The 21,592-nt window shown below is 48.4% G+C and overlaps 1 protein-coding gene across 5 annotated transcripts in view; it reads left to right on the top strand.

The window, feature by feature from the left end:
• The window catches only part of il17rd (interleukin 17 receptor D), a 56,875-nt gene that overhangs the window by 18,835 nt on the left and 16,448 nt on the right, over positions 1-21,592 (top strand). For all 5 annotated transcript variants that reach the window (XM_045705188.1, XM_045705190.1, XM_045705189.1 and 2 more), the window contains exons 2-3: positions 17,887-17,953; positions 18,729-18,854. In XM_045705188.1, the coding sequence (XP_045561144.1) occupies positions 17,887-17,953; positions 18,729-18,854 (193 nt within the window). The remainder of the gene's footprint in view (positions 1-17,886; positions 17,954-18,728; positions 18,855-21,592) is intronic.

The following is a 21,592-nucleotide window of genomic DNA, read 5'->3' as shown; positions in this document are numbered from 1 at the left end:
ACGTAGGTGGTTCCAAATGAACTAAAGCCAGCCCTATAACTAACACGTAAGTCAGAAAACACTTACACGTACTTCCGCAAAGTTCCTACTTCAGATTTCCGACTTCAAGCATAAATATATCATACTTTTACTAAAAGGTTGAAACATGGTGAAACTGCAACGTCCGTTTGCGGTATTACATCAATAAAGAAGGTACAGCAAACATTGAGCGTCCCCCCCTTAGACGGCATTTCATACGCGATAGAAGAGCACAATGTCATACTGCTCGAAGTTCCTTAGCTCTGCACAAAAAGCAATAATAGTGGTGGGGCGGCCAGTGGCTCTATTTCCCAGCTACTTTAGATGGGTTTAATTTTCTATTTTATTTCTTATTTGTGTTGTCCATTTTTTATTTCTGATTAACAGTCATATTGCTCACACAAACAAGGTCTGCCTGTCCCTTTTCAAAAGTGGGGTGATTTGTAGTTTTAGGACAAGGGGGTTAGTTGAACCTTACAACACACAACCAACAAATGTTACTGATTTTAATTAAGAGCAAGTCTTTCTTTCCTTCCCTCCAGGCAGTAAGATTAGTTGCCCCCCCCTCCCCTTTTCCTGCCTACCTCTCTTCTTCCTGCCCTCTCCTACGCCCCCCCCTCCACCCTCTCCCTCTCCTCCCCTTTCCCTACTCCACAGTGGTGTAAAGTACTTAAGTAGTACTTTAGTATTTTACTTTTTTTTTTGTATCTGTACTTTACTATTTATATTGTCCAACTTTTCCTTTTACTCCACTACATTCCTAAAGAAAATAATTTACTTTTTACTACATACATTTTCCCTGACACCCAAAAGTACTCTTTACATTATGAATGTTCAGCAGGACAGGAACATTTTCTCATTTACACACTTAACAAGAGAATATCCCTGGTCATCCCTACTTCCTCTCCTCTGGCGGACTCACTAAACACAATCTTAATTTGTAAATTAAGTTTAAGTGTTGGAGTGTGCCTCTGGCTATCCGTTAAAAAAAATAATAAGAAAATGGTGCCGTCTGTTTTGCTTAATATAAGGAATTTGAAATGATTTACTTTTGATTAAGTATATTTTAGCAATTACATTTACTTTTGATATTTAAAACAAAATACTTTTAGACTTACTCAAGTTATATTTTACTGGGTGACTTTTAAGTCATTTTCTAATAAGGTATCTTTTACTCAATGACAATTGTGTACTTTTTCCACCACTGCTCCTCACCCTCCATCTCTCCCTCCCTCCTTCCAAGGGTGAAGCTGTAATTTAAGTGTAATTAATCAGTGTTTGGGATTTCTCTCAACGAGGCGTGCATTCTATTTACCAAATGAGAGATGATAGTGTACATGTTTCTTCAAAAAAAAAAAAAAAAAAAGTCTCTGATCTTCAGGAGAAGAAATGGATGGGGGCAGAACATAGGCAGGGGATCAAAGAAATAGTTGCCTTTTTACAGATTTCTCAGTTGCTTTGTGTGGAGTTGTCTCCATATGTTCAGCTGCTAATGGGTGATTTTGAAAGGGAACCATCGCCACCTGTAATAATGCTGGATCTGCTCAGTTCTGCTGTGTTCTCCTCAATTAATTACACGTGTTGTGAGGTTATATCACGCCAGAAAGAAAAAGAAGTTGTCTTTTAATCCTCTTGGCTCTTCTGAACACTTTGCGCAACTGTGACCAACCGATGGAATAATATTCTAATCTTTTTGCTATTAACTACATTCTAATTTTGACCAACTAAACATCTGTCCTTGTGAGTGGATTTAGCATAGAGGCCTGTGTTTTAACGATATCCTAACAGGGTGAGAGACGCTCATGTTTTCCTTAAATGAACAAGCATCTTGAAGGGTTTTGCTGGGCTCGGGGCAGAAGGCTGGTGTGTGTGTTGTGTGTGTGTGTGTGTGTGTGTGTGTGTGTGTGTGCGTGAGAAGCGGCTGTCTCTCAGATGATATAATTATTGTTATTCTGGAGAGAGGAGCAGGAAGGAACACCTGGTTTTGATAGGTCTGGTTCCGGCAGCTAGAGAGGAGGACGCCCATAGCAGACCTGGGTTCAAATTGTATTTGAAATCATTCCAAAAACTTTAGCTGTGCTTGATTTGAGAACTGGAGACAGGCTAATTACAAACGTGAAAGTATTTGAACGCATTCAAACAGTATTTGAACCCAAGTCTGGCCCATAGATAGCAGCCCTCAGCTACTGTCTACCTGCTGCTGCAGAGCTGTATTCAGACAAGTCCCCACTGAGATTTTGCACTCTCCTTATGATCATACGCTGTCCTGGCTACAAAGCTACTGCTGCCCAAATGTCTGTATAGTGGTGCAGGTTGGGTGTAGAATAAGTGCCTTTATGTCTTTATTCCTATTGTGTACAACCACAACTTCCTGTTTTTTGTCTCTTTTGATCTTGGAACTCATTCAGTAGTAGTTAGGAGACCTCTAAAGCACTTTGAGGACCTGTTGAAAAAGCACTATATGAATCAAAATATATATTTTAAATGATAATGATTTTAGTTGGAATTGTGGGCCTGCATTATCAGTTGATCCACAACAACTAACTAAACCCCTTCCCTCCCCTCCCGGCTCCAGAGAGTATGGTATGTTATTAGTCCGGCCCAGCCCCCCTGTGTCCTCTACAGCCCTATAATATTCAGGGAGCAGTGTGACCGGGGCCTGACCCTCCCCTCCATCTACCTCACGCTCAGCCAACAACATGGGACCCCGCTGGTCTGCCACATGGGATACAGCCAGTTAATTGCACCACAACACCACCCCATCCCCTCTCACCCTGAGCTGTTCATTTGAAGTTTTAAGATGCCAGTTGACTCTTGAGGCCATTTGACACACAGGGGGAGAGAAGGAGAGGGAACATCAGAAGGAAGTAAGGAGTGCTGGAGTCTCCCCTGCCTCTCTCAATTCCCCCTCCCTCTCAATTCAACTCAAGGGCTTTATTGGCATGGGAAACATATGTTTACACTGCCAAAGCAAGTGAAGTAAATGATAAACCAAAGTGAAATAAACAATACAAATTAACAGTGAACATTACACACAAAGTTCCAAAAGAATAAAGATGTTTCAAATGTCATTATGTCTATACACAGCGTTGTAAAAATGTACAAAGGGGAAAATAAATAAACACAAATATGGGTTGTATTTACAATGGTGTTTGTTCTTCACTGGTTGCCCTTGTGGCAACAGGTCACAAATCTTGCTGCTGTGATGGTACACTGTGGTATTTCACCCAGTAGATATGGGAGTTTATTCTTTTTATTTATTTTTTATTTCACCTTTATTTAACCAGGTAGGCTAGTTGAGAACAAGTTCTCATTTGCAACTGCGATCTGGCCAAGATAAAGCAAAGCAGTTCGACACATACAACAACACAGTTACACATGGAATAAACAAACATACAATCAATAATACAGTAGAAAAATCTATATACAGCATGTGCAAATGAGGTAGGATAAGAGGTAAGGCAATAAATAGGCCATGGTGGTGAAGTAATTACAATATAGCAATTAAACACTGGAATGGTAGGATGTGCCGAAGATGAATGTGCAAGTTGAGATACTGGGGTGCAAAGGAGCAAGATAAATAAATACAGTATGGGGATGAGGTAGATTAGATGGGCTATTTACAGTGATCTGTGAGCTGCTCTGACAGCTGGTGCTTAAAGCTTGTGAGGGAGGTAAGAGTCTCCAGCTTCAGAGATTTTTGCAGTTCGTTCCAGTCATTGGCAGCAGAGAACTGGAAGGAGAGGCGGCCAAAGGAAGAATTGGCTTTGGGGGTGGCCAGTGAGATTTTCCTGCTGGAGCGCGTGCTACGGGTGGGTGCTGCTATGGTGACCAGTGAGCTGAGATAAGGCGGGGCTTTACCTAGCAGAGACTTGTAGATGACCTGGAGCCAATGGGTCTGGCAACGAGTATGAAGCGAGGGCCAGCCAACAAGATCATACAGGTCGCAGTGGTGGGTAGTATATGGGGCTTTGGTGACAAAACAGATGGCACTGTGATATACTGCATCCAATTTGTTGAGTAGAGTGTTGGAGGCTATTCTGTAAATGACATCGTCGAGGATCGGAAGGATGGTCAGTTTTACGAGGGTACGTTTGGCAGCATTAGTGAAGGATGCTTTGTTGTGAAATAGGAAGCCGATTCTAGATTTAATTTTGGATTGGAGATGTTTAATGTGAGTCTGGTTGAAGAGCATGCAGTTAGTTTACTTGCATTTAAGAGCAGTCGGAGGCCCCGGAAGGAGAGTAAAATGGCACTGAAGCTCATCTGGAGGTTAGTTAACACGGTGTCCAACGAAGGGCCAGAGGTATACAGAATGGTGTCGTCTGCGTAGAGGTGGATCAAATAATCACCAGCAGCGAGAGCGACATCATTGATGTATACAGAGAAGAGTCGGCCCGAGAATTGAACCGTATGGCACCCCCATAGACACTGCCAGAGGTCCGGACAACAGACCCTCCGAATTGACATACTGAACTCTATCGGAGAAAGTAGTTGGTGAACCAAGCGAGGCAATCATTTGAGAAACCAAGGCTTTTGAGTCTGCCAATAAGAATGTGGTGATTGACAGAGTCGAAAGCCTTAGCCAGGTCGATGAATACGGCTGCACGGTAATGTCTCTTATCGATGGCGGTTATGATATCGTTTAGGACCTTGAGCGTGGCTGAGGTGCACCCATGACCAGCTCTGAAACCAGATTGCATAGCGGAGAAGGTACGGTGGGATTCGAAATGGTCGGTAATCTGTTTGTTAACTTGGCTTTCGAAGACCTTAGAAAGACAGGGTAGGATAGATATAGGTCTGTGGCAGTTTGGGTCTAGAGTGTCACCCCCTTTTGAAAGCTGCTGCGGTCATCCCCCTCTTCAATCTATGGGTATCTCAGACGATACAAAAGAGGTCGAACAGGCTTGTAATAGTTGCAATAATTTTGGCAGATCATTTTAGAACGAGAGGGTCCAGATTGTCTAGTCCGGCTGATTTTATAGGGGACCAGATTTTGCAGCTCTTTCAGAACATCAGCTATCTGAATTTGAGTGAAGGAGAAGTGGGGGAGGTTTGGGCGAGTTGCTGTGGGAAGCGCAGGGCTGTTGACCGGGGTAGGGGTAGCCAGGTGGAAAGCATGGCCAGCCGTAGAAAAATGCTTATTGACATTCTCAATTATTGTGGATTTATCAGTAGTGACAGTGTTTCCTAGCCTCAGTGCAGTGGGCAGCACAAAATTGGGTTTGTTTTTGAATTCATCTGTGTAATCTGAGAGAAATATATGTCTGATATGGTCATACATTTGGCAGGAGGCTGGGGAGTGCCCATCTCCCCCTATCCCCCTGGAAGGGAGGCAGGGAGGACCAAACCAACATCCTCTAGCAGCAGGAACAAAGGCATGTATATGGAGGCTGTAAATGGCCATTGTGTAGACAGAGGGGGGGAGGGAGGGTGTTGTAGAGTGCGGTGTTGTCGACCCTCCACACACACACACACACACACACACCCACCCACCCCTCGGCCTGTATCAGAGGTGTGATGCTGTGGTCGGGGCTGTAAGCCTACTGATTGGATACAGGGGTTACTGCAGGTTACTGTGTGTTTGTCGTCTGTGTGTGAGAGTTGTGACCTCCTGCTGAGAGCAGGGTGTTAAACCCCAGGACGGCAGGCCCAGGAGCCCATAAGTACAACCCCAAGGCACCACTTCATTCCCCTGCTAAATGAGAAATTAGGGAGCTACCGCCTTCCTCTCTGTGGCAGTAAACATTTTGTTAGTTAGTAGTTAGCCTTGTAGCTACCTCTGAAAATGTCCCTTTTAAAACTTTGAAAAAGCCGTGAGCAACGTTCATTTGACTCACAATAAAATGTCAGGTCTTTGCTCTGAAGATTTGAATTAAGAGGAGTAAAGCCCAAATCGCACAGATATATGCTGTCAACTGAGTAAAAATGTGCACGCGATAGTAGAGAACGTCAATCCACATACACTACACAGTGTATGCCAATGTAATTGTCACCAGCACCCATAATAAACAGTTGTAATTATGTTCGCTATGTAGTCCTTGTGCATTATTGTTGTGTGTTCCTTTTTGACTCCCCTTACATCCTACGGGAGACCCTACCTGTCTGCTTTAAACAGTATATAAAGAATTTAGCTAGTCTCGTTCTTTCTTCTAAAAGTATTCTCTATTTGAAATTGGACTTCATGGAGTTTCCCAGCCGTAGCCTGCCTCGGCTATATGCCTGTGATCCAATCAACACCGGTAGGCATAACGTTGTTTTCAAATATGTATTATTATTATTATTATTATTATTATTATTATTATCATCATCAACACTAAATAGACACTTTAACTAAACATGTCACAATTCCAGACGTCACAGTGCACAAAGTCTATTTCTCTGGCAATTTATCCTCATATTTTTCCAGCATTGCTTTGCATAGCCGTGAGAATATGCTTGCTTTCTAATTTGACACGCAATGACACTCACGGCCTGTCTATTTTCTGTCCTTTACTACCATGCATTCTAATTCCAGCGTTCACACGCGTAAAAAAAAAAAGAAAAGCTTTTTGTTTGATTTGATTGTTTAATTCATCCACGATGGAAGGGTTACGGTTCAACAAACGCCTTGCAGGCCTGAGGGTTTTCCATGGCTTGTCACATAATGCACTTCAGATTGGTCGGTACAGAACTACCCATACTTCAAATATGGCGTTAACAGAGCGCTGACTGACAAGGTACTTCAAAATAAATGGTTCAAATTGGTCAACAACTCAAGTTTCCTCTCCAGGAGAATGCGTCTTGGTCAGCAACCTTACTACCCAGAATAGGCAGAGCTCGCTTCCAGAAGAATTCCTCTGCGGAGTGGCCCTTTCTAGCACATCCTCACCACAAGTGATGGGTTAAAACGCACACGGTATCTGACATGCCCAGTACTTGAGTTCTCTATAGGGATATACAGTATGTTGGATTAGAATAATTAAGGATAATTTGCTTCAGCTCCTTGTAAAAGACTGAGGTGTGTCTTTAGCCTAAAGTGTGGGATGGAGAGACTGGGAGAGAAAAAAAAGTGTTGAAATGTGGAAAAACCTGTAAGAGCATGGAGCCTCTCCTGTATGACCTTTGGGAAATCTATTGATGAATAGGTAATGGTTGGGTTAAGAACACATGGAAGTGATGCTAATGGTGGTGGAAGGTGGATACCACAGTTAATGGCTTTTCCTGTTCAGCCATGGTGGTCTAGTCTCTAGCCGGTCTCCCTCTTTCTGCTTCACTCCAAACACACGCACACTTTTAATTTATTTAACCTTTATTTAACTAGGCAAGTCAGTTGAGAACAAATTCTTATTTACAATGACTTGCCAAACCCGGACGATGCTGGGCCAATTGTGCACCGCCCTATGGGACTCCCAATCACGGCCAGATGTGATACAGCCTGGATTCGAACCAGGGACTGTAGTGACGACTCTTGCACTGAGATGAGGTGCCTTAGACCGCTGGGCCACTCGGGAGCCCACATCTGGAGGTGCAGGTCGAAATCTGTGGGTGGGGGCAGGGAGAGGTGGGAGTTTGTGTGTATGTTGATGGGAGCGTGTGTATGGGTGTGTGTTGATGGGAGCCGTGTGTGTGTTGGTGGGAGAAAGGTTTGAACTAGTTGGGGGCCTCAACACACATCCTGAGAGGAGGAGAGAAACGGGCAAGTTAAAGACGTGCTTAAATCCTGCATTGTGGAACATTTTTGCAAGAACTCAAGTTCCACATGGGGATCTGAAGTTAGGACTCAGGGTTTTGTCAATTTGATAAGTGAATAAATGAACGGATGCAAATTCCGCTCCATTACATGTATTTACTTAATGCTGTTTAACTACCATAGGCTTCACAGTAACAAGGCTTACTATGGTCTGAATGGTCTGTTATTGTTTCCCAGGCTTTGTATAAATCTATTTCCCTAGTTGGGGTTAATTGTGTGGCATTCTGTCTCAGCGATAAGGGCATCCTTTTCTAAAACAGCATGATGGATAAGATCTTTGATATACTGGCAGTGCCAGCCAGCTATCCAGACTGTCAGTCAGCTATACAGTAGGGACAGGACTCTTTAGTAGCATGGCAAGGAAACAAAACATGAAGCGGATTTAACTTATTTAGGAAAACAGCCCTAATGTTTGAAACGTACATCATGTCATCCAGAGTCATGTATTTATTTTTGACAAGCTATAACACACAATACTTTACATACTGCAGGTTTTTGAAGAACCAGAGTTTGGTCCACTTTATTAGAATTTTTGCCCTGGAAAAAATATTGCGATACTGGAATCTTCCCGGCCCTACTATACAGTCAGCCAGTTATACAGCCAGGTAGCCGATCCCCATCCCTCAACTGTAGGGTCTAGTTTACATTGCGTTTTCCTTTATATTGTAGAATTGTTTTGAGTTTTTACCTTTTAAATTGTAGTAACAGCAGTGGTGTAAAAATACTTTGAAGTACTAAAGTAGTTTTTGGGGGTATATGTACTTTACTATTTATATTTTTAACTACTTTTACATCACTACATTCCTTAAGAAAATAATGCACTTTTTAATCCATACATTGTCATTGACATCCAAAAGTACTAGTTACATTTAGAATGCTTAGCAGGACAGGAAAATGGTCCAATTCACGCATTTATCAACAGAACATCCCTACTGCCTGTTTTTGTCTCCCCCCCCCAGAAACACAAATGAGCATACAAGTATGTTTTAAGCATACATGACTGTTGGGAGTGTGTTGCCATACCTTTTTAGCCCCAGGTGCAGCAGAGCCGACACACTAAAGATGAACTTGCAGCAGATGTCTTGACCAAACCCTGGCTGTTGTCCAGACAGCGGTAGCGCTGGAAGGTGTGTCCATGTCACCTCCCTCAGAACCAGGGAATTATCTCCAGGTTCTTACAGCGAGGCATCAGCATAATCTATAGAGTGCAGAACAATACAGGATATGGAATTAGGTTTAGTCTCAATTTTAAAATCCTTAGACATAGGTAAATAGGTAAACAAATGTAGGGCACTAGAGTTTGAGGAAGGTTGAGCGATTACAGTATGTGCTAAGTTGTGTATGTAAGGCATTAGAAGACTTGGTGATTCACTGGTCCAAACCTGGCGTGCTCTCAGCGCAATGAAGCAGAAGCCTGACTCCACCTGGTCAAGCGTGTTATCTCTACAGAAACTGACCTGTCTCCTGAGAACTGGAGTGAGAGAAAGGAAAATAAGATGTCAGAAAATGTCGGAGTTTAAATGTTTTAACATCTTTAATGTCCAGTCCATTTCAAGACTGCTGTGGCTGTATCAAAGGAGGCAACTATGGATAATCATTTAGTTAAATGAGTGATAACGCGACGTAGGACTGAATCGAGCTGTAGGGCAATTCCATTCCCGTAGAGTTATGCTACATTCAGATTTTTCAAACACACATTTTAAAAGGGAAAAATCTGAGTCTCAGCATCACTCCGTTTATCATGGAATTTCCCTGTACCAATCCACGCCACTTGTCAGTCAGCATGGCTCAGAATTTAACAGCTTGCTGTCCTTTCATGCCCAACCCACCTCGTGGAGAGCTATCCTCCTATAGGTTTTCACTTCATCCCTTACCTACACTACTCATTGCTGTGCATTAGCTAGGTTTCTATCCAACAGGTGACAGATTTTCATGCAAATATTCCAAAATCTGCATTAAGAAAATCTGCATATTTTCCCACCAGTGGTATGTTTCCACCAAACTGATGAGGTAGTGCACACAAAATGTACTTTTTCTGCTTAAGTTTTCATGTACCGAATATTCAATGTGTTAACATCTCATTGTCAACTTGAACGATAGTTTTGTTACAAACTGTTGCCTGTGCATACTCTGGTCTTGGCACGTGCGCTCTAGCCAACAGCTTGCAGAAAGGCCTACAGTGCGGGGTAGGCTAGTCTATATGATGAGATTATTATGGATAATATTTGTATTTGTCAAACGGCATCAAATCATCCATCATGTCACCAGAATAAGACCCTTGACATTTATTCGAAAGGAGCATCAAACTCACACCGAGCACTTTCACCATCCAGTGAAATTATTTATTTTTCATTTTATTTCACCTGTAAATAAATAATCTGTAGCCTAATGAACTGCATGGTTTCCAGAGTCGTAAGTGGGAGGACCACACATTTCATCACATGACTCCCAAGTTTACTTCGATATGATGGTTATTATACAAGATACATTTTTACAGACACAATGTGTCACGCTTGTCGTTGGAAATGGAGGACCAAAACGCAGCAGGTATGTGTATGCTCATCTTGCTCTTTTAATAAATACAAAATGAACACCAAAATAACAAGAACGAACGATCAACAAAAACAGTCTGGTAAGGCACAAGGCTAAACACAGAATAATCACCCACAAATAACAAACACAAACACACCCTCATATATGGGACTCTCAATCAAAGGCAGATAGACAACACCTGCCTTCAACTGAGAGTCCCAACCCCAATTAACCAAACACAGAAACAGACATGCTAGACAAAATCATAGAATACCTGAAAACCAAACAGTGCCCAAAAACCCCGGAATACTTAAACCAAATGCCCCTTAAACAAAACACACCACCCCGAACCACATAAAACGAATGCCCTCTGCCACGTCCTGACCAAACTACAATACCAATTAACCTTATACTGGCCAGGACGTGACAGTACCCCCCCCTTAAAGGTGCTAACCCCGGAAGCACCTTAACAAAAATAACCCCAAGCAACACCAAAAATAAAAATTCCCCCTTACTAAAGGGAGGGTGGCTGCCGTCAACGACGGCACTGTGCTACACCCCCCCTCCCCAACCCACCCATCTCTGGAGGTGGCTCCGGCTCAGGCCGTTCCAGGCTGTCGGGGCAGCCTGGCAACTCGGGGCAGCCTGGCAACTCGGGGCAGCCTGGCAACTCGGGGCAGTCGGGGCAGCCTGGCAATTCGGGACAGTCGGGGCAACTCGGGACAGTCGGGGCAGCCTGGCAACTCGGGGCAGCCTGGCAACTCGGGACAGTCGGGGCAGCCTGGCAACTCGGGACAGTCGGGGCAGCCTGGCAACTCGGGCAGTCGGGGCAGCCTGGCAACTCGGGACAGTCGGGGCAGCCTGGCAACTCGGGACAGTCGGGGCAGCCTGGCAACTCGGGACAGTCGGGGCAGCCTGGCAACTCGGGACAGTCGGGGCAGCCTGGCAACTCGGGAGTCGGGGCAGCCTGGCAACTCGGGACAGTCGGGGCAGCCTGGCAACTCGGGGCAGCCTGGCAACTCGGGACAGTCGGGGCAGCCTGGCAACTCGGGGCAGCCTGGCAACTCGGGACAGTCGGGGCAGCCTGGCAACTCGGGGCAGCCTGGCAACTCGGGACAGTCGGGGCAGCCTGGCAACTCGGGGCAGCCTGGCAACTCGGGACAGTCGGGGCAGCCTGGCAACTCGGGACAGTCGGGGCAGCCTGGCAACTCGGGACAGTCGGGGCAGCCTGGCAACTCGGGACAGTCGGGGCAGCCTGGCAACTCGGGACAGTCGGGGCAGCCTGGCAACTCGGGGCAGCCTGGCAACTCGGGACAGTCGGGGCAGCCTGGCAACTCGGGGCAACTCGGGGCAGCCTGGCAACTCGGGGCAACTCGGGGCAGCCTGGCAACTCGGGGCAGCCTGGCAACTCGGGGCAGCCTGGCAACTCGGGGCAGCCTGGCAACTCGGGGCAGCCTGGCAACTCTCGGGGCAGCCTGGCAACTCGGGGCAGCCTGGCAACTCGGGCAACTCGGGGCAGCCTGGCAACTCGGGGCAGCCTGGCAACTCGGGGCAGCCTGGCAACTCGGGGCAGCCTGGCAACTCGGGGCAGCCTGGCAACTCGGGGCAAGTCGGGGCAGCCTGGCAACTCGGGGCAGCCTGGCAACTCGGGGCAACTCGGGGCAGCCTGGCAACCGGGGCAACTCGGGGCAGCCTGGGCAACTCGGGGCAGCCTGGGCAACTCGGGGCAGCCTGGGCAACTCGGGGCAGCCTGGGCAACTCGGGGCAGCCGGGGCAGCCTGGGCAACTCGGGGCAGCCTGGGCAACTCGGGGCAGGCTCGGGGCAGCCTGGCAACTCGGGGCAGCCTGGCAACTCGGGGCAGCCTGGCAACTCGGGACAGTCGGGGCAGCCTGGCAACTCGGGACAGTCGGGGCAGCCTGGCAACTCGGGACACTCGGGGCAGCCTGGCAACTCGGGACACTCGGGGCAGCCTGGCAACTCGGGACACTCGGGGCAGCCTGGCAACTCGGGACAGTCGGGGCAACTCGGGACAGTCGGGGCAACTCGGGGCAGCCGGGCAACTCGGGACAGTCGGGGCAGCCTGGCAACTCGGGACAGTCGGGGCAGCCTGGCAACTCGGGACAGTCGGGGCAGCCTGGCAACTCGGGACAGTCGGGGCAGCCTGGCAACTCGGGACAGTCGGGGCAGCCTGGCAACTCGGGACAGTCGGGGCAGCCTGGCAACTCGGGGCAACTCGGGGCAGCCTGGCAACTCGGGGCAGCCTGGCAACTCGGGGCAACTCGGGGCAGCCTGGCAACTCGGGGCAACTCGGGGCAGCCTGGCAACTCGGGGCAGCCTGGCAACTCGGGGCAGCCTGGCAACTCGGGGCAGCCTGGCAACTCGGGGCAGTCGGGGCAGCCTGGCAACTCGGGGCAGCCTGGCAACTCGGGGCAGCCTGGCAACTCGGGGCAGCCTGGCAACTCGGGGCAGCCTGGCAACTCGGGGCAGCCTGGCAACTCGGGACAGTCGGGGCAGCCTGGCAACTCGGGACAGTCGGGGCAGCCTGGCAACTCGGGACAGCGGGCAGCCTGGCAACTCGGGACAGTCGGGCACCTGGCAACTCGGGACAGTCGGGGCAGCCTGGCAACTCGGGACAGTCGGGGCAGCCTGGCAACTCGGGACACTCGGGGCAGCCTGGCAACTCGGGGCAGCCTGGCAACTCGGGACAGTCGGGGCAGCCTGGCAACTCGGGCAGTCGGGCCTGGCAACCGGGACACTCGGGGCAGCCTGGCAACTCGGGGCAGCCTGGCAACTCGGGACAGTCGGGGCAGCCTGGCAACTCGGGACAGTCGGGGCAGCCTGGCAACTCGGGACAGTCGGGGCAGCCTGGCAACTCGGGACACTCGGGGCAGCCTGGCAACTCGGGGCAGCCTGGCAACTCGGGACAGTCGGGGCAGCCTGGCAACTCGGGACAGTCGGGGCAGCCTGGCAACTCGGGGCAGCCTGGCAACTCGGGGCAGCCTGGCAACTCGGGACAGCCTCGGGGCAGCCTGGCAACTCGGGGCAGCCTGGCAACTCGGGACAGCCTGGCAACTCGGGACAGTCGGGGCAGCCTGGCAACTCGGGACAGTCGGGGCAGCCTGGCAACTCGGGACAGTCGGGGCAGCCTGGCAACTCGGACAGTCGGGGCAGCCTGGCAACTCGGGACAGTCGGGGCAGCCTGGCAACTCGGGACAGTCGGGGCAGCCTGGCAACTCGGGACAGTCGGGGCAGCCTGGCAACTCGGGGCAGCCTGGCAACTCGGGACACTCGGGGCAGCCTGGCAACTCGGGGCAGCCTGGCAACTCGGGGCAGCCTGGCAACTCGGGACAGTCGGGGCAGCCTGGCAACTCGGGACAGTCGGGGCAGCCTGGCAACTCGGGACAGTCGGGGCAGCCTGGCAACTCGGGGCAGCCTGGCAACTCGGGACAGTCGGGGCAGCCTGGCAACTCGGGACAGTCGGGGCAGCCTGGCAACTCGGGACAGCCTGGCAACTCGGGGCAGCCTGGCAACTCGGGGCAGCCTGGCAACTCGGGACAGCCTGGCAACTCGGGGCAGTCTGGCAACTCGGGGCAGCCTGGCAACTCGGGACAGTCTGGCCACTGCGGCAGTTCAGGGCAGTCTGGCCACTGCGGCAGTTCAGGGCAGTCTGGCCACTGCGGCAGTTCAGGGCAGTCTGGCCACTGCGGCAGTTCAGGGCAGTCTGGCCACTGCGGCAGTTCAGGGCAGTCTGGCGGGCAGCTCCGATGACGACTGTTGACTGGCGGGCAGCTCCGACGACTGTTGACTGGCGTGGCTGGGTTTACGCACTTGAAGGCTAGTGCGGGGAGCGGGAACAGGACGAGTCGGACTGGGTTGACGCACTTCCGGGTCCGCACGAGAGACAGGAGCTGGAAACCCAGGGCTATGGAGGCGCACAGTCGGTCTTGATCTTACCTCCTGCACAACCCGTCTTGGCTGGATGGAACTAGTAGCCCTGTACGAGCGGGGTGCTGGTACAGGGCAGACTGGGCTGTGCAGGGGCCTGATGGTAGCCGTGCATAGAGCGGGAGTTGGGTAGCCTGGTCCTCAGAGGCGTACCGGCGACCAGATGCGCTGCGCAGGCATCCTCCTACCAGGTTGGATGCCCGCTCTAGCACGGCACCTGCGAGGGGCTGGAACAACGCGCACCGGACTGTGCGTGCGTATGGGTGAGAGAGTGCGCTCCTCAGCGAAACATGGCGCTCTCCACCCCATACGCTCCTCCATATAACCACGGGTAGCTGGCTTCCGGCTCTTCCTATGCCTAGCTAAACTACCCGTGTGCCCCCCCCAATAAGGGTGCCTCTCGTGCTTCACCCTCAGTGCGTACTTGGCCTCGTACCTCCGCCTCTCTGCCTTGGCTGCCTCAATTTCCCACTGCGGGCGGCGATAATCCTCAGCCTGGTGCCAAGGTCCGGCCCCGTCCAGAACTTCCTCCCAGGTCCACTTCTCCCGCCAGTCCAACTCGAAGTCCCTCTGCTCCTTCTTCTGCTGCTTGGTCCATAGTTGGTGGGTGATTCTGTCACGCTTGTCGTTGGAAACCTTATACTGGTCAGGACGTGACACAATGTCCCACCATACAGTATAGAACCATCTTTCTAACCAATAGACAGAAGCTGGTCATCCTCTCTACGTGACAAATGTCCTGTGCACAATGTCTTCATAGAGCATCAAAGAAATTGGAGGAACTCTCAGTACCACTAATGATTTAAGTTACGGGATGATTGGTGGATGACAAGGTTACCTACAGGAAGTCCCCAGAGTGCTGTGCATAGAATGGACTCCTGTCTCTGTCAGCTGAGCAGTGAACAACTTCAAATTGTATGCAGCCAGCGGTTTACAATGTTGGCTATCATTTGATTCAGAGCCTGACGTCTGTTGGCTCCCCCTTCTCAGTCACTGACCTCTTCCCTGTCTGTTCTCAACCTGCCTCTCCCCCCTCTTCTGCCACGCAGTCATGCAAATCCTCCTCCTCTTCTAAGCCCCTCCTCGACTTGGGTACAATGCTCTTAGTTAAACCAGAGTTGTATAGAAAACGAAACCACCTTGGCTTTGGTTAAACCACATGGTTAAATATTGGCTAGATAGCTAACATTAACCTCGCTTGCCCTTATCAATAGCCTGCTTTTAATAACAGAAGAACAAATAGCTACTTCAATTTCAATATTGAAATCCATAGTTGATTATCGAGCTAGTTGGTTAGCTAGTTTCTCTACTGGAAAACTACCAAACGTACCTCTTATTGTCAGCCATCATTCACCAGCGTTCAGTGTTTGCCCAACATTTGTGTACAAGGCGTCACTTTCAATCGCCAGAGGTGACTTCTGCATGTCTTTCAACTCTTAGTCACTGGAAAAGTCCCTCGATCTTCGTTCCTGGCATTCCCTTAGGCTTAGGGGTAGTGGTGACGACCGATGCGTCACTCACGGGCTGGGGCGCAGTTTGAGGAAAATGCAAAAAAACAGAGTATGGACCTCATCTCCATATTGCACACACAAATTACCTTGAATTGCTGACAGTGCTTCTTTCAATGAAAAACCTTCTACACTTCCTTCGGAATTGTCACGTCTTGATCAGAATGGACAATACGACTGTAGTGGCGTACATCAACAGCCAGGGTAGCACTCGCTTCCTGTGCTTACACAGACTATCCATCAGGATTATTCTGCTGAGCAGAGCACACCTACTGTCTCTACATGCGACTCATGTCTCGGGCATACTGAACATAGGAGCAGACTTCCCCATCTGGTAGCGATACGGTCAAGCATCTGCAGATCTCTTTGCATCTCAACAAAACATGCACTGCTCGTTGTTCTTTGCGCTAGCGTGAGACGCACCACTGGGGGTGGACGCGCTAGCACACCCTTGGCCAAGGATTTTACTTCACGCTTTTCCTCAGCTTCGTACTCCCCACTCTGGCCAGAGTGAGGGAAGAAGGCTTATCTCTCATCTTGGTAGCCCCTCGATGGCAAGGCAAGCTCTGGATAGCAGAGATGATTCTCCTGCTACACGGTGAGCCTTGGCAACTCCTGTTAGAGGGCTCTGCTGACCCAAGTGAACAAAGCAATTATTTTTTATTTATAAAAATAAATAAATATCCAACCTCACCCGGAAGCCATGGCCCTCTGGGCCTGGCCCGTGAGAGGTTAAATCTGGATGCGACAGGCATGGTTCTCTGGATCATAGAGACTATCCAGAGTGCTAGGGTCCCTTCTACATGCTCACTGTACGGAAATAAGTGATGTATTTTGACAAGTTGTGTGACCTGAAAAGGGGATCATTCCTTACCAATGCTCTGTATGCAAGGTTGTATGCTTCCTGCAGGACCTTTTGGACAGAGGGAAGGCTTTCTCTTCACTGTTAAGGTCTATCTCTGCCTGTCATGTAAGCTTTGGAAAGAACACGGTGGGAACCCTCTCCCACGTTATGTTGTTTCAGGAAGGGGACGTTGCTTACGTCCAGTTCCCAGGCATTTAGTCCTGTCATGGGATTACAGTTTGCCCAGGGCTTTTCCAAGGTTACGTATTTGCCTTGGAGCTTGTGCCGTTCCACCCGCCGACTTTTCTATGCTCATTGCGCATATACTTGGATAGGATGAGAGCTTTGCACAAGTGTGTCTGACTCTTTCTCCTGGGCACCTCCCCTTTCTCGTCAACAATTGTCACATTGCATTGTGAAAGATAATATATTGGCCTATAATAGCAAGGGGTTACTGCCTCCGCAGTGCCTCTGGGCTCACTCCACCAAGGGGTATGGCACTGTTCAAGGTCATCTCCTTACAGGATATTTGCAATGTGGCTTGTTGGGCATCCCCTGTTACTTTCGAGGTTCTACCGACTAGACGTCACTGCACCTTTGTTGGAGCATACTGTCCTCCGTGTCGAGCCTCTGAGGGTTGATACGTTGGATCTACCTGGCTTCAAGCTCATGTGCGATCCGAGAGTTGGCCATATCCCACCGTAAAATTGAAAGAGAACTTAAGGTTACTTGTATAACCCCGATTCTCTGATATAATGAGGGAGACATCTCACCACATTCCCCTACTTGCAAGAGTGTGAGGAAGTTTGGTTTGCTCGATGAATGAAGGTAGGGGCTTCCTCATTCGCCATTCGCCACTGTCTCCGACAGACGTGTATGATTTTGGTTCTTCAAGCTACTTAGGAGATTCTGGTGAATCCCGCTGTAAGATGTCTCACTCATAATTTAAGAGAACTGTGGTCACTCAAGTAACCTTAAGTTTTTCTTTTGGAGTACATTTTTAAAGTGAAAAATCTAGAGTCCTCGCCGTAATTCCATTAACGTGGAATTGCCCCTCTTACTTTCAGTTTGGCTGTCAATACAACAGTATTCCAACTGCTGGGTTATTGTATACAGATCAAATATTTCATGTAAGTACGTAATTCTATGGATTATTGTTCATTTAAGCAGGCTGATTTTCTTCGCATTCCTGTGAGGCTACAGCCTGTCCGTCTGAGCATCGGCAACATGAGGTGGTTGTGTTGTATTGGTATGTATTACTGTCTGCCAGTTGTCCTTGTGGTTTCACCATCTTTCTTTCTTGCAGGGGCTCCAGGTCCAGTCAAGTTCTGACGAGAATGGTCGGAAGCGAGGGGTCACATTCCGAACAGACAGTGAGTCCTTTCTTCTTCTCTCTCGCTATCGCTCTCAATGTGTTCACTATTTCACATGGCCTTGCATGAGAACTGCCTGCCCTTTCCATTCCATACTAAAGTTGACATTTTACCACCTCAAGTTGCCAATTCTGTCTCAGACCCTCCACCAACTAGAAGTTAATATCTCGAGAAGTCAACGTTTTCTCTCCTGTAACAAATCCTGATTTAAAAAAATAAATAAAAAATTCTCCCCAGCAGTCAGCTGCTATTATCCATGACTGTCAGAGGGAACAGCTTTTCTGAAAAGCCCCTCTCTGGTTTAGCATCACAATCGACTGCAGCTCAGAGCCAGGGGGCGTGTGACACAGCCCACTGCTCCTCTTCCTCTACCTCTACCTGAGAGGACATGGGGATCATAGTCAAAAGAGATGGGAGAGGAGAGGACAGCTCCTTGCATGGCTGCACATTCTTGTCCCCAGGCTTGGCTCAGAGAGAATCTCACCCACTCACCCGTCCATCAGTCTTCATCCAGGGAGCCCTGTTCTGAGCTTCCCATCTTAACCACGCTCTGTGATCCATCCTCTTTCTTCTCTTTTTAAGGTGTGATTTTGGGGGTGGTTCTCTGTGCGGTAGAAGAGAGAGTCTAATTTTAGGACTCTAAACACTGTAAACAAGTTTAATTGTGACAGTAAGGTTGTTTTGACTTTAAAAAAAATCAACAACCTCTCCATCATTAGCATACTCTAACTCTGATATCCTCTTTCTTATCGTCTCCTCTGTTCTACTCCGCCAGACTGCTCTGTGAACTGGAGTCCATTGGGGAAGCATGCCATCCATGGGGTGAACAATATGACATTCAGCCACCTCTCCTGTGACAGCCAGGCTGCTGTGGTGGTCCACTGGATGACCAGCCCTCTAGGTATGAACCATATGCCCTACGCATTTTAAATTCTTCCATATGATAAAATAGTCATTATACAGACTAGATCAACAGGCAAAATCGAATCCAGTGTCTGAGGTTAGATTTGAGCAGTCACTCCTAGTGAGCGGAAATCCGTATCCAGAACTTAGTGGTTGACCTACTTTGAATTGTTTAAAATCAAGATTGTTTTGGGTAGATTATATTACATCTGGGAGACACAAACATTTTAAAACCTCGGTATGTGTGCGGGAAGACACGTGTGCTTCCTACACCTGGTTGCACACAGGAGTCGTTTATCTTCAGTATCTCAGGCCAAAGAGTCATTTGTAGAGGTAAGAGGTTTGGGAACAGAGAAGAGAAGGGTAAAGAAAAGGCTCATCTTCAAAGCCCCGTGCTGTGTTGTTGGGCCTGTCCTGATCAAAGACCCAGGGCAGTTTACCTTCCCCCCCCCCAGTAGGCTTACTCTGCTACCCTGACAGTCACAGATCTGGCCCTCAGAGGGGAGGAAGGGATCCATATCTTACACCACAACGAGGGTGTGTGTGTGTGTGTGTGTGTGTGTGTGTGTGTGTGTGTGTGTGTGTGTGTGTGCGCGCGCAAGCACTGTGTGTGTTTGTCTTAACCTCTCTAGGGTAGGTGGCACCAAATCGTCCCACCTACGTAACAGCCAGTGTAATCCCGTGGCGCGTTATTCAAAAACCTCAAAAATGCGAAAACTTCAATTTTTCAAACATATGACTATTTTACACTATTTTAAAGACAAGACTCTCGTTAATCTAACCACACTGTCCGATTTCAAAAAGGCTTTACAACGAAAGCAAAACATTAGATTATGTCAGCAGAGTACCCAGCCAGAAATAATCAGACACCCATTTTTCAAGCTAGCATATAATGTCACATAAACCCAAACCACAGCTAAATGCAGCACTAACCTTTGATCTTCATCAGATGACAACCCTAGGACATTATGTTATACAATACATGCATGTTTTGTTCAATCAAATTCATATTTATATCAAAAACCAGCTTTTTACATTAGCATGTGACTAGCATTCCCACCGAACACTGCCGGTGAATTTACTAAATTACTCACGATAAACGTTCACAAAAAGCATAACAATTATTTTAAGAATTATAGATACAGAACTCCTCTATGCACTCGATATGTCCGATTTTAAAATAGCTTTTCGGTGAAAGCACATTTTGCAATATTCTCAGTAGATAGCCCGGCATCACAGGGCTAGCTATTTAGACACCCAGCAAATTTAGCACTCACCAAAGTCAGATTTACTATAAGAAAAATGTTATTACCTTTGCTGTCTTCGTCAGAATGCACTCCCAGGACTTCTACTTCAATAACAAATGTTGGTTTGGTTCAAAATAATCCATAGTTATATCCAAACAGCGGCGTTTTGTTCGTGCGTTCAAGACACTATCCGAAAGGGTAAATAAGGGTGACGAGCATGGCGCAATTCGTGACAAAAAAATGGTAAATATTCCATTACCGTACTTCGAAGCATGTCAACCGCTGTTTAAAATCAATTTTTATGCCATTTTTCTCATAAAAAAGCGATAATATTCCGACCGGCAATCTGCGTTTAGGTAAACGGATGAAAGAAAATACAGCATTCGGTCGACTCGGGCACGCGCCAAAGCCCATAGTACTCTGATCGGCCACTTGCCAAAAGCGATAATGTGTTTCAGCCAGAGCCTGCCTCGATATCGTTCAGCTTTTTCCCGGGCTCTGAGAGCCTATGGGAGCCGTAGGAAGTGTCACGTTAGAGCAAAGATCCTCAGTCTTCAATAAAAAGAGCCAAGATGAAACACAACTTCTCAGACAGGCCACTTCCTGCATGGAATCTTCTCAGGTTTTGGCCTGCCATTTGAGTTCTGTTATACTCACAGACACCATTCAAACAGTTTTAGAAACTTTAGGGTGTTTTCTATCCAAAGCCAATAATTATATGCATATTCTAGTTACTGGGCAGGAGTAGTAACCAGATTAAATCGGGTACGTTTTTTATCCGGCCGTGTCAATACTGCCCCCTAGCCCTAACAGGTTAAGTGTCTCTGTTTGCATGCTATATGTGCATGTGTGTGACAGAGAGAGCAAGACTGCGAGAAAGGGAGGCTTCCGCTTCTTCCGTCAACTGAGGCACTGCTGAAGCCATGGCTGATCCTCAGGACAATGTAGCCTGTTATTCACCAGGGGTTAATCCCTAAGACAGGGGCACCACTGCTCAGGTAGAGGGTTAAAGAAAGAAGCAGGAAAAATAAACTAAAAGGGCAGTTAGAGAGTAGTTAGAGAGCTGAAGCTACTGACGCCGGGGGGGGGAAACACGCCGAAAGACAGCCCAACCTGTGACAGCTTTTTCCTTCCAGTTTCCCTCTCCTCTGTGTCTGACGTGTTGACAGTGAGGCTGATGGTATCTGTGTGGCGGTAGAGGTAGAAGAGGTAAAGGACGGAGTGGAGGTGGTGTAGAGTTACCACCACCACAAAGAGGAGGCTCTTTCAGCTCCTAAGCGTGCACACACACACACACAGAGCCTCCGCTCCCCACAGTGGTAATAGAAGCCACAGGGAATGTGTGTTTTCTGCCTCTGCTGATGCCTTGGACTGATAAGGCAGAAATGTAATTAACGTGGGAGGTGCGCTGGCACACTTTGAAGGGCACGGGAATACTTCCTTGGCACGCAGACACCCTCCCTCTTGTCCTCTGCATACCTGGATTCAA

This window comes from Salmo salar, chromosome ssa22 (assembly GCF_905237065.1).
Source record: "Salmo salar chromosome ssa22, Ssal_v3.1, whole genome shotgun sequence".
Lineage (NCBI taxonomy): Eukaryota > Metazoa > Chordata > Actinopteri > Salmoniformes > Salmonidae > Salmo > Salmo salar.
The sequence above is the reverse complement of the archived record's forward strand: the minus strand, read 5'-3'. Positions and strand labels throughout refer to the sequence as shown.